The sequence below is a fragment of the Carassius gibelio genome, chromosome B22 (genome assembly GCF_023724105.1).
Source record: "Carassius gibelio isolate Cgi1373 ecotype wild population from Czech Republic chromosome B22, carGib1.2-hapl.c, whole genome shotgun sequence".
Lineage (NCBI taxonomy): Eukaryota > Metazoa > Chordata > Actinopteri > Cypriniformes > Cyprinidae > Carassius > Carassius gibelio.
In genome coordinates, this window is record NC_068417.1 from 6,791,354 (window position 1) to 6,804,960 (window position 13,607).

Consider the following 13,607-nt stretch of genomic DNA (forward strand, 5'->3'; position numbering starts at 1 on the left):
GTATTTAACCGCCCAAATTGGCTTTTGGATATTGAAAACAATAACCGTAACCATCTGAAATTAACGGCAGTAACTGCACAGTAAGTAGACTACATTCAATACAAACATAGATGATACAGACCTCAGCATTTAGCTTTTGTTTCTGAATTGTGTTGAAACTACAGAGAACTGGCTTTAAATAAAAGATTAACTGTAACCATGTGAAATTAAAGGCATTAACTGCATAGTTCTGCATCAAACAACACAATCAACACACATTCAATAAGAGGTGTCTTAATCAGCATTCAGTATTTGTTTTGGTTTTAAATTAAAAAAAAAGGTCTTTACCAGTGAGACTAAATAAAAGTATGCTATATAAATACATTATTCCAAAATGTTAAAATCAAATAATGTTGGTGCGAATAAAACAAAGATGCAAAGTGTTATGGTAATGATTCACATATATATATATTTTTTTTTTACTTGGAAAAATAAATAACTATTGTCTCAAGTTAAAAAATATAGATGTCCATTATTAGCCTTTTTTTTTGGGGGGGGGATGAATTAAACACTTTTTGTCAGTGTGCTACAGCAGGTGATTTTTAAATCAAATTAAGTCAATGTAATTTTAAGGTAAAATAAAAATAATCATCCTATACAGAACTGACGTTTACTTCTGGCTTTTCAAACGTGTATGCAAGTTCTACTTTACTACAACAACAACAAACATTTCAGTTTTGTCACAGTTAGTCTGTTTGGTTTCTCATCCAACACGTGAGAAGTTGATCTGAACATCCTTCAGTGTCTTTACTTATGCAGGGCGCAGACAGGTACAGATACCCTCTCGATAAAGGGACTCTTATTTTGTGCAGTCGGCTGTTCGCTTCCTGTTATCTGTGCCTCAGACGTGTAGCTCTGCACTTCCGGCGCTGATCGGCTGTCCGTGTCCTGCGAACAGATTTCGAAATACTTCCACACAAATGACATGACAGCGAATGATTACAATCTAGTCTGTGCATGCGGGCATACTTCCGGAAAAATCGGTCGAAAAAAGACCAAAAGCCGGCCAAAAGCCGATCACGTTTTTTAAGCGCAAACCGTCCGATTTATGGCCTTTCAACCGGTGAATCCCTAATTGTAATTCAGAAACAGAATTTTCTTGATTTCTCACATTTAAACTCAATTTTCACATTTAATGTTATTTTAAGTAGTTCTGTAGTTCATCCTGTGTCTACTTTGTTCATCTTTTTTCCTCTGTTTTTGTTTATGGTTATATAATAAGGTTTTTGGCAGCGTTTTAATTATTTCACTGTATGGTGTTAACAGATGATGAATTACTCACACATGAACATAACGTGTCTGATTCATTGTGTTTTCTCTTTCTGTCTTCAGTCTGTGTGGATGCAGTATTACAGAGAAACAGTGTCTCATCCTGACTTTAGCTCTGAAATCAAACCCATCACACCTGAGAGAACTGAAGCTGAGCTGGAATGAACTACTAGGAGACTCTGGAGTGAAACACCTCAGTGATCTACTGATGAACACACAATTCAAGCTGGAGAAACTAGAGTTAGTATCATTATACTCTACAGCAGTTACAGTCAGATTGATTTATCAGGGTACATCATTTATTTCCAAAAATGAATGTACCCTTGTGATCTTTAATGAAAATAACCATCACTTTCTCTCATAAACACATCTCTTCTCTCGTCTGATGATGTGAAGGAGGGAAAACCTGTCAGTCACATGAAATCACAGCAATACATTTACATTTAGCAGACGCTTTTATCCAAAGTGACTTACAGATGAGGACAGTGGAAGCAATCAAAAACAACAAAAAGAGCAATGATATATAAGTGCTATAACAAGTCTGTCACGGTTTTACGCTGCCTGAAGGAATACGGAGTCGAGGATAAACGGGATAAGGCTTTTAATATATCTAACACAGGGGATATCCAACATGGAGCACAGAGGTAGACACACGTAAGTAGCAAGTGAAGACCCGACAAAACAGAACTGAAAGGACAAGGCTTAAGTACAAAGGATAATGGGGAAACACAGGTGGATGGAATAACTAAATTAGCAGGGACATGGAACACATGAGGAATAGAATTGACACACCTGGGAACTAATCAAACTAAACACTGAAGACAGAAACTGGGTCACTGGGGCAAAAACACTAAATGAGTCCAGGTGTGTGACAGTACTCCCCCCTCCCGGTAGGTGCGTCCTCGCACCGTAGAAACAACAGAGGGAGGCGTGGGTGGGAACTTGGGAGGAGGTTCCGGTGGAGGACGGACTCCCAGGAGGGGGCCAGCAGACAGGGACCACAGAAGGAGGAGCCAGGGAGGAGACGACGGAGGGAGGAGCCAGGAGCAGGAGGAGCCAGATGGTCCACCAGAGACCAGCCAGGACGGAGATCCAAGGTGGAGTCGACGGCGGGAGGAGCCATGGTGAAGGAAGGGTCGACGACACCAGGGGGCCGACAGGCGGAGACTGCACCGGTGGGTGAGGAGCCCAAGATGGAGCAGCACAGCCGCAGAGCCAGGGGATGGTCGACGACTGACCAAGGTGGAGCCGGAGGGACGAGGGAGCCCGGTGGAGCAGGTGGGATGACAGGCCACGGTGGAGACGAGGGAGCTAAGAGCCAAGGCGGAGCCGCTGGGTCGAAGGACCGAGGAGGAGTCCAGGGCTCGGAGGCTGGAGGCGGAGACAGGGCCTTAACACGCCAAGGCGGAGCTGGAGACTGGCAGTCCAGCGGCGAACCACCGCGCCCCGATGGCGCGGACTGAGGGTGAGCTGCGGGACTGGCTGGCACCAGCAGGGATGACGAGGAACTGGCTGGTCTAGGAGGAGGAGAGAGGAGAAGGATGGGAGGAAGGACAGGAGGATCAGGACTGGACGGAACCAGCGAAAGAGGAGTAGAGGGACCAGCAGGTTTGGGAGGAGGCGGGAGAGGCAGGCTGGGAGGGAATACAGGAAACACAGAAGATTCAGGGCTGGGCGGAACCAGCGGACACACAGAAGATTCAGGGCTGGGCGGAACCAGCGGAGAAACAAAACTCAGGGCTGGGCGGAACCAGCGGAGACACAGAAAATTCAGAGCTGGGCGGAACCAGCGGAGACACAGGAGATTCAGAGCTGGGCGGAACCAGCGGAGAAACAGGAAACTCTGGGCTGGGCGGAACCAGCGGAGAAACAGAAAACTCAGGGCTGGGCGGAACCAGCGGAGAAACAGAAAACTCAGGGCTGGGCGGAACCAGCGGAGAAACAGAAAACTCAGGGCTGGGCGGAACCAGCGGAGAAACAGAAAACTCAGGGCTGGGCGGAACCAGCGGAAATGGAGCAGAGGAAATGACTGGAGGAGGTAGGAGTGGGAGACTGAGAGGGTATACAGGGGAATCAGGGCTGGACGGAACCAGCGGGGAAACAGGAAAATTAGGGATTACCTCCATAGACCAGTCCATCAGATCCAGAACTTGCTTCATATGGCTTTCAGAGACTGCAAACAGCTCACCCTCAGTCGCAGGAGTGTGGGCAGGGCTTTCCTCCACGCCCTCGATCTCCACGAGGACTCCCACGATGCACGGTGTTGCCGGCTCACACACCTGGTCAGTCGCGCTCTCGAGATCTGGCTCCCTGTCGGTGAATGGCTCGGGCTCTGCGGCTGCGGTGGGCTCTGGCTCCGTGTGGCGGGGTGGTGGCTGGCTGGTCTCTGGGTCGGGAGTGGGACTGGCGAGATCCTCTATGGGGCAGATGGTGAAAGATGAGTCATTTCTCGCCAGAGTCCACTCCACGAATGCGGCGAAATCCTCTCGAGGACCATCTTCGGACGACAACGCTCTGCATTTGGAGTTCAGGCTGGTGTTGTAGAAGGTGCAGAGCGCGTTGTCCGGGTAGCTGGTGGCATTAGCTAATAGAATAAACTGTCTGGTATGGTCCTCGAGAGAACGTCCTTCCTGCTTCAGCAGAAGGATGAGGAATTCGGGACGATAGAGGGGATCCATAGAAACACTACAAAACAAAAAGACTGAGAAAAAACGAAAGCAAAACAGAGGGAAAGACGCAGTTTTCTACTTTCTCTTTTGAGGTCTGGTCTTCTGTCACGGTTTTACGCTGCCTGAAGGAATACGGAGTCGAGGATAAACGGGATAAGGCTTTTAATATATCTAACACAGGGGATATCCAACATGGAGCACAGAGGTAGACACACGTAAGTAGCAAGTGAAGACCCGACAAAACAGAACTGAAAGGACAAGGCTTAAGTACAAAGGATAATGGGGAAACACAGGTGGATGGAATAACTAAATTAACAGGGACATGGAACACATGAGGAATAGAATTGACACACCTGGGAACTAATCAAACTAAACACGGAAGACAGAAACTGGGTCACTGGGGCAAAAACACTAAATGAGTCCAGGTGTGTGACAAAGTCTCAGTTAGGTTAACACAGTACACGTAGCATGGGATTTTACATAATATAATAAATAAAAAGAAAACAGATAGAATAGAAATAAAAAAACGAATGGAGCAAGCTATTGTTAGAGGTCTTCACACACACACACACACACACACACAATTGCATAATAAATGAAAAGAAAATAGAATACAAAAAGATTAGAAAGGTAGTTAGATTTTTTTAAAGAATAGAATTAGAATAGTGAGTGTTAAAGTTAGAGGGTCAAATAAAGATGGAAGAGATGTGTTTTAAGCCGATTCCTGAAGATGGCTAAGGACTCAGCTGCTCGGATTGATTTGTGCAGGTCAGTCCACCAGAAGGGAACATTTAATTTAAAAGTCTGTAAAAGTGACTTTGTGCTTCTTTGGGATGAACAATCAAGCGACGTTCACTTGCAGAACGCAAGCTTCTAGAGGCACATAAGTCTGAAGTAACAAATTTAGGTAAATGGGTGCAGAGCCAGTGGTAGTTTTGTAGGCAAACATCAATGCCTTGAATTTTTTGCGAGCAGCTATTGGAAGCCAGTGCAAATTGATAAACAGAGGTGTGACGTGTATTCTTTTTGGCTCATTAAAAATTAATCTTGCTGCCGCGTTCTGGATTAATTGTAAAGGTTTGATAGAATTGTCTGGAAGACCTGCCAAGAGGGCATTGCAATAGTCCAGCCTGGACAGAACAAGAGCTTGAACAAGGAGTTGTGCAGCATTTTCCCAAAGAAAGGGCTTGATCTTCTTGATGTTGAATAAAGCAAATCTGCAGGATCGGACAGTTTTAGCAATGTGGTCTGAGAAAGTCAGCTGATCATCAATCATAACTCCAAGGCTTCTGGCTGTTTTTGAAGGAGTTATGGTTGATGTGCCTAACTTGATGGTGAAATTGTGATGAAACGATGGGTTATTGTTTGCAATAACAAACAATTATCAGCTTTTCATCAAAAACTCATGAATTCCTGTCCAGCAGTTTTGTTTTTAAAGCTGTTTCACTCAGACATACATCAAAATAAGAACAAAATATGATCACAAAATCTTGTACTTGTTGACTGTAATCTACAATCTTAAAATATCTTGAATTAAATTTTCATTTCTGAACAGAATTTTCTTTATTTGTTACATTTAAAATAAATTTGAACATTTTAATGTTATTTTTAAGATGCTTCTTTAGTTGATCCTGTATCTTAATTACATTATAAATCACAAACCCCCTTTTTTTGGTCTAACTAAAGATTCTCTAAACTTGAAATGTAACTAATATCCTCAATATCCTAGTTTTTTATGGCTGTGTGATTATTTATTCAATGTTTTCAGGTTTCAGCAACATTTTAATTATTGCACTGTATGGTGTTAACACATGATGAATTACTCACACATGAACATAACGTGTCTGATTCATTGTGTTTTCTCTTTCTGTCTTCAGTCTGTGTGTATGCAGTATTACAGAGAAACAGTGTCTCATCCTGACTTCAGCTCTGAAATCAAACCCATCACACCTGAGAGAACTGAACCTGAGCGTGAATCAAATAAGAAACACAGGAGTGAATCACTTATGTGACGTGCTGAAGGATTCACACTGTAAACTGGAGAGATTGAGGTCAGTAACATTCACAGACAAGAATCAAAATGATGAAAATCACTTTGTTTAACTCTTATGTGCTGTTCAAGGTCTTTTGAAACCCCAAATGATGTTTGCTGAAATAAAAACAAATGTTCCCTTTATCTAAATGACAACCCTTCCACAGGTTCACAAAGCAGAACGATTACACTCGCAAAAAACAATCAATTGAAATGAAAATGTTGATTTTGTTGTTACATCATTTGTCAAAAAATGTCTGAAGAGGTGACAACCAGAAAATATCATAGATCCTTAAACTACACGAATGTGGACTTAAAACATTAATAAACTTAGTGTTATTAGTGTTTTTTTTTTTTTTTTTTTTTACAAAATGTCCTTTTGTTGGCTGTGTTCTCTGGAGAGCCCAAACAGCACGAGTGTCGTCCCCAAACGAACAGCACATAAGAGTTGAACAAAACACTTTATACTCAATATCTCATGATGAATGTGTTCACATTATATTTGTGAAAGATTCTTCATCTTAATGATTTGTTTGTAAGATGATCTCTCTTCCTCTGTTTGTCTCTTTCTAGTCTTCATGACTGTGGCATTACAGATGTTTCTTCTTTAACTCAGTCCTTGACAAACACAAAAGCTCTGCAGTTTCTAAAAGAGATTGATCTGAGACTCAATATGATTAGAGACTCAAAGCAGAAGCTCATTGAGGTGCTACGAGACTCAAACTGTGAACTGATGTGAGTAAACTTCACTTTGTGATATTAAAGAGATTCATTTACCTCTGATATGTGAACAAATATATACTTTCAGATATTAGTGAAAAGAGTTGATCAAATGATCATCAAGCTTTATTTCAAAGGGTTTGTGTCAGAATGAAATGTAAAGTTGATAAAAATGTTGAACACAAAGGAGGAAAGAGAAGAAAAGCAGACTGTCACAGCTTTCTACAGCAACAGCTGCTTTATTAATGAGATCAGTAATAGTGAATCATTAGAGTTTGAAATAGATTTGTTCAGATTGTAGGAAAACGCTGGTAAAATCAGAGCAGATTCAGCTTCAGCTCACAGTCGTCCAGCATCACATAATCAATGTCTCTGTCTCTTGTGTGTTTTTACTTTGACAAGCAACACGTCACATTACTTTACACTTACTTTCTGTAAGAGATAATGTACCTCCAGCCGCTTGTTATCAATACAAACATGTTTAAACTAGAGACAAACAGCTTTAACTAGTGACACATTTAACTGAACGATTTGTGTTTTAAGACTAAATCACATTTGTGTTTGTTCCTTGTCATTTATTATATTTGCTGTACACTCGTTAGTGTGTGTTTCTCTTTATATTGACTCAATAGAGACAAACATATGAATGGAATTAATGTTCAAATGTAATTTAAACACAAATATTGTTTTAGAAACATCCATGCAAGATCATGTAGATGTAACTTTTTTAACTCTGTAGTAAAATAGTAACTGATTTGCAATTTGTTGTGAACACTGTTTCTCTCTCTCTCTTCTGTTCCACCTTACAGTGTTGAAGATGACAATCCATATTTTTATTATTAGATTATTTCAAAAACCAAAAGTTTCTGATAGTTGAATCACCAGAAGCTGATAAATGCTGTATCTCGTAAAGTGAAGTGATCTTGAGAGGAGCAGTAAACATCAGCTGAAGATCCACAGAAGAGCTTCACTACTGTGTCTATGAGGAGAAATAAATGTGTGATAAATGTGTAAATGTGATCCATACAGGTGAAGAGACTCAGACTTTACAATCAAATAATGCAGCATGTGTGTTAGAAACATGATCTTGAATGATTAATGTTGCTTTAGTATTCAAGCAGATGATCATTGTGTTTAATGTAAAGCTGGAACAGAGGAGGAAGAAGCTCAGATGAGTCTGTCTGGCTCTTCAGCTTAATATTTCTATTAAACTCATTCATAATGATTCAGATGTTTAAATGTGATTGTCAAGTGCAGCACTTAAATGTGTCAAAAGATATAAAGCAAATCTACAATGTGTGAAACTTATCTCATGTTTTCTGCACATTGTTATTCTATTTTACTTTATATTTAGTTGTGTGTCTGTTGTTAATGTACATGTATCCAGTATATAGTCTTTGTTCTGTGGATGGAGTCTCTCCTTCATCAAATCAACTAAACATTTTCACAAGCTAACAGCATTTGTGTCTTTCACTCTCCTCTAAATACTCAAACACATTTAGTCTTTTTAACACTTTTATATTTTCATGTAAATAAAATGCCACATACAGTTAAAAACAAGTGAAAAGTTTACTTGTCTGTTTTAAGTATTATTAAACTGTTTTAAATCTAGGCTAACTTGTAGACATGAAACATAAAGCATAAATAGCTAATGCATAATAACAGAAATGTTCCTATTATATGTACAGCAGGTAAAAGAAGTCAGCATTTTTATTTATTTAGTTAGTTTATTTTTATGTTTCTCAGTTAATATATTTCTAAAGGTGCTGTACTTTCTTAATTGCGCCGCATGAGTAGTTGTTGGTCAGAGATGTTTTGGAGCAGAAGATCTGCAGGATTCTGGAGGTTCATCATGTGGAAAGTTGATAGTTAGGTAAAGTGCTTCTGTCGTTCTCTAACATTCAGATCTGTAAAGTAAGGTGGAAAGGACACAGCTCTGATACAGAGTCATTCTAGTGTTGGACCTCCACATATTGTTCAGTGTTATAAAGCTGTTTCTGCTCTTGCTAATGCGTCTCTTGATGTCATTGTCTGTCCTCCATCATGTCTAATGATGAAGCCCAGCTCTACAAACTCCTCATTTCTACAGAGGTCTGCTCCTGTACTTTAATTGCTGAGGGGTTTGAGGTGTTCAGTGTTATCAACTCTGTTTTCTGCTGGTTGATCTTGGAGTCTAGTTGTCTGAGTCCAGATGTTTTCTCTGGTGAGGGTGTAAGAACAACAGCTCATCATCAGTGAAGTCAAGATCTTCTCTGGATAATGCTCGACTTAAACAGACAAACACTTCATGAGTCAACTGTCAGCTTTCCTCACAACGGAGAGCTCAGACTCAGATGTTGATAAAATAATCTTATAATATTCATACACCAGACAGTTGAGTATCTAGAGTACAATATGCACAGTGTGTAGTGTGTCATTTAGGATTTCATTTGGATAGAAATTAAATCCAAGCAATGGCCATTTAGTTTTATTAATGGATCTAAATGAAACCGTCAGCAAATGAACTTAATGAACTTTGATGCTTGAGCAGCAAATCAGCATATTAGTATGTTTTTTTTTTTCAGATAGCGAGCAGGACAAACAACTATGATTGGGACTGTCATACACATCGAAAATTTTAAGTCAAATTAACTTAATATTTTTTAGTTCAATAAAATATATATTTTTAAGTGTCTGTTACCATACACCATAAACCCTAATAAGTTCACAGAACTCTTAAGCTTAAAAATTAAATTTGATCAGTGGTGGACGAAGTACACAAGTCAAGTACTTGAGTAAAAGTACAGATACATATAATAAAATATTACTCCAGTAAGAGTAAAAGTACTCCTTTTTCAATCTTACTCAAGTGAAAGTACAAAAGTACTCGATTTTTTATGTACTTAAGTAAAAAAGTACTGAAAGATAGATGTTTGCAATTTTATATAGGCTACTTAATTTAATTTTATATTAGCACATTTTTTTTATAATCCTACTGCTCAAAATACCTTGGATTTTTTCCAAAATAACCACTATATGGAGTCAAGATATTTTTGTTGTTGATATGGACTACGCTGATGAGAGTGATGTTCACTGTGAAGCTTACACTGTGATGTATCTGAGAGAAAACAGAGATGACCATCTGATTTTCACCAGTAAGAAAAAAGTATTTTAAAGTTAGTTGTTTTACAGAACATGAAAGTTACAGTTACAAAGTTACACACCTTCTCATTCAAAGAGTTTCCTTTATTTTCATGACTATGAAGATTGTAGAGTCACACTGAAGGCATCAAGGGCTATTTGACCAAGAAGGAGAGTGATGGGGTGCTGCGCCAGATGACCTGACCTCCACAGTCACCGGACCTGAACCCAATCCAGATGGTTTAGGGGTGAGCTGGACCGCAGACAGAAGGCAAAAGGGCCAACAAATGCTAAGCATCTCTCGGAGAACTCCTTCAAGACTGTTGGAAGACCATTTCAGGTGACTACCTCTTGAAGCTCATCAAGAGAAAGCCAAGAGTGTGCAAAGCAGTAATCAAAGCAAAAGGTGGCTACTTTGAAGAACCTACAATATGACATATTTTCAGCTTCACACTTTTTTGTTATGTATATAATTCCATATATAATTCCACATGTGTTAATTCATAGTTTTGATGCCTTCAGTGTGAATCTACAATTTTCATAGTCATGAAAATAAAGAAAACTCTTTGAATGAGAAGGTGTGTCCAAACTTTTGGTCTGTACTGTATATATGACATGATAATAAGGCCTGAAGTTAGGAAGAACATTTTAAGGAAAAAAATAATAAAACAAATTTCATAATGATTTTTTCCTTCTCAAATCTTGTCTGTGGTTTAAAAACACCCTTAGCCAAACGGGGTGCATCTCTTCCCACTGATAATTACTGTAGTTACCATGTTCTGAACATCACATCCTTTCTTTTCTAACCAGATGTAATATATATATATATATATATATATATATATATATATATATATATATATATATATATATATATATATGTGGCTGAATAAAAATATTTGGACATTATAAAAATTACATCAACTTAGCACTAACAAGCTTGTTAGCTAGACAGTTAGCATCAGCTAACAATATTTACTTATTTTCAGTACGATGAACATTCATGTCTGTCTACTCGTCTAGTTAATCCAAACAATATATGTATATAATAAAACTGTTAACATTACGGCAGCGGTGAATTTGAACGTGCATGAGTTATTGTATTTAATCTGTGTTATTTTATGGGGGGGGGGGTTGTTGTTGTTTTTTTACGTACAATTGATGTATCTGCATCGTCTGCACTCGAGCATTTCAGTGGGCTTAAACAGATCACTCTTTACAACTGATTTAGTTCCCAAACAACTGACAGTTTTGACCTAAATATGATTTTCAGTTACAATAATTAATCCAAAATTTCGACATAACTTACTTTTAGCAACATCAGACGCACGCGCGCTCACAAGATCACCCGGTTCTTACTTCAGTAGACTCGCACTAAACGGTTCATTTGAATCAGTGAGCGGTCGACTCCAGAACAGCTGCAATCGGATCATTCTAATTCGTAAACGAATCGTTTGGTGCGATTCGCGATCCGATTTAAAAGTTTATTTTGAAAAGACTCAGTTCGTTCATGATGAATCAGACACCGCTTCTGCGTGTCGGAGCACGTGATATATTATAGGGAGTAACGATATGTTTTATGAAATGTAGTGAAGTAAAAAGTACGATTTTATGCTTTGGAATGTAGTGAAGTAAAAGTAAAAGTTGCTCAAAATAAAACTACTCCAGTAAAGTACAGATACTTGAAAAATGTACTTAAGTACAGTAACGAAGTAAAGCTACTCCGTTACTGTCCAAATCATCATGAAGAGAATAAATCTGCAGAGACAGAGTTTATTGAAGAACAGAGAGAACATGAGAGATCTAGAACCCTGCAGAACCAAACACACTGAAGAACAAACCGCTTGTGTTTATTATTCATCCTTCAGTAATGAGGCTGAAGAACCATTAGTTTATAAAGCAGTTCATCAGATTTCGTGTTTCACTGATGTCTTCACAGACATTTTCTACATCTCACTTAGTCACATGTTCTCCTATTCTCATGAAGTGCTTTGAACGGCTAGTCATGCACCACATCAATTCTGTCAATTCAATCAATTTTATATTTAATCTGTATCTATCTGTATTTTTAGGTTCTACTGTTAGTGTTATCTGTATGCACCATGAGTCTGAGAGTAACGCAGTTTCAATTCTCTGTATTTATGTACTGTACATGTGAAGAATTGACAAAAAAGCAGACTTGACTTCATTATTGTCTGATAAACCATGTTATTTGCTTCTAACAAATTTATTTCTGAATTTGTACATTCCTATTGTTTATTATTTTATTTATTTATTTATTTTTTTTATTACGCAACACTACTTTTTTAGTCTTTAATATGGGATGATTCTCTTTTCAACCCTCAGCTGGACAAAGTAATGATGAAATCAAAGACCAGTTGGACATTGAGCCTATACACAATAAAGAAGCAGAAACTGTAGAACAAGTATTAATACTGTACCCTAATATGAATTGAAATAATTTAAAGTAAGAAATAAATACAAGTCTCTGCATGTGAGACATTTGAAGTGAATATGATAGATAACAGTCCAGGAAGAGTGAAAATAATAATGCAGTGTTTAAATGTATTAGGTGTAATATCCTCTCTCCAGTACAGCAGGTGGCAGTAACTGTTCAGCTCGCTCGAGACTCTCCAGTAAAACCCACGAAGAAGAAGAAAACGAAAGTAACTGCAGAAAACACACAGATAGCAAGAGAAAGCGTTGCTCGTTAGATTTGATACATTTCATGTCCTAGAAAACATTTATCATTTACAAGCTTAGCAAAAAAAGACTTATAAATCTCTTCTTAGTGCACAAGACCGCAAGTATGTTTTCAAAAACGAATGTGTTTCTGAAGGTTTTTCCGTATTTCCGCTTCTGGTTTATGTTCTTGTTTTCGTGACGCGAAATCGAAAGTGTTTTTAAACCAGTCATTTCTCATTAAGACCATTTGGTTGTTTAGTTATTTCAGTTATTCTACATGGCAGTATTTTAGTTTGTAGCTCGCTTTATTTTATAGTGTGTTTTGTTGCTGTTGCTGGTAACTGAACATATTTCTTGATCTCATTAACCTCTTCATCTCCAGGTCACACTGAACAGCAGATTGTTGTCTCAAGCCAGTGCTGATCAATGACAGTTCATCTGCAGTCTGTCAGAGAAGAGAGGAAAGATGAGTCTCTCACAGAAACAGAGGTAAGACTGAGTCTGTTTTCAGAGAATCATTTTAAACACTGCTGCACTTTCAGAGGATTGCTGGAGAAAACAAAAAACTAAACCTTAACAAAATTTGTTTTGAAAAAAAAAAAAAAAACACTTTATTCAATAATTCTTTACAGTTTATGTGTGTAGTCCTTTTCAAATATAGGCTAGAATTTAATAAATAAATAATATATAATAAATAAAAAATAATAATAATGATTTTGCTGTTCTAGCGGTTGATGAAAAAAAAATGCTTCTCACCACACATACTGTATAAGACTGGTGATCCGGCTAATGTAATTAACTATAGACCTATCAGTATTTTACGAGTTGTTTCTAAAGAAACTGAAATGTTCGTTTTCAATTAGTAAGTACAGCATTTAAATCTTGGTCATTTTCCATTACATCCTATGAAGTTTGGATTTAGGGCACACACACCACTCTATGGAGACAGCCAACTGTTATTTCATTGAACAAATTAAATCCAGTCTTGTTAGGGGATGTGTTGTTGGAGCCATCTTCCTTGATTTTAAAAATACTTTTTATACCGTTAATCAATGTTTTTTATCTAAATTATC

General features: G+C 38.3%; 1 protein-coding gene across 1 annotated transcript in view; it reads left to right on the plus strand.

Annotated features, from left to right (window-relative positions):
- Positions 1-13,607, plus strand: part of LOC127987694 (uncharacterized) — a 2,462,016-nt gene that overhangs the window by 2,331,023 nt on the left and 117,386 nt on the right. The window contains exon 149 of the mRNA XM_052590053.1: positions 1,372-1,548. Coding sequence (XP_052446013.1) covers positions 1,372-1,548 — 177 coding nt within the window. The remainder of the gene's footprint in view (positions 1-1,371; positions 1,549-13,607) is intronic.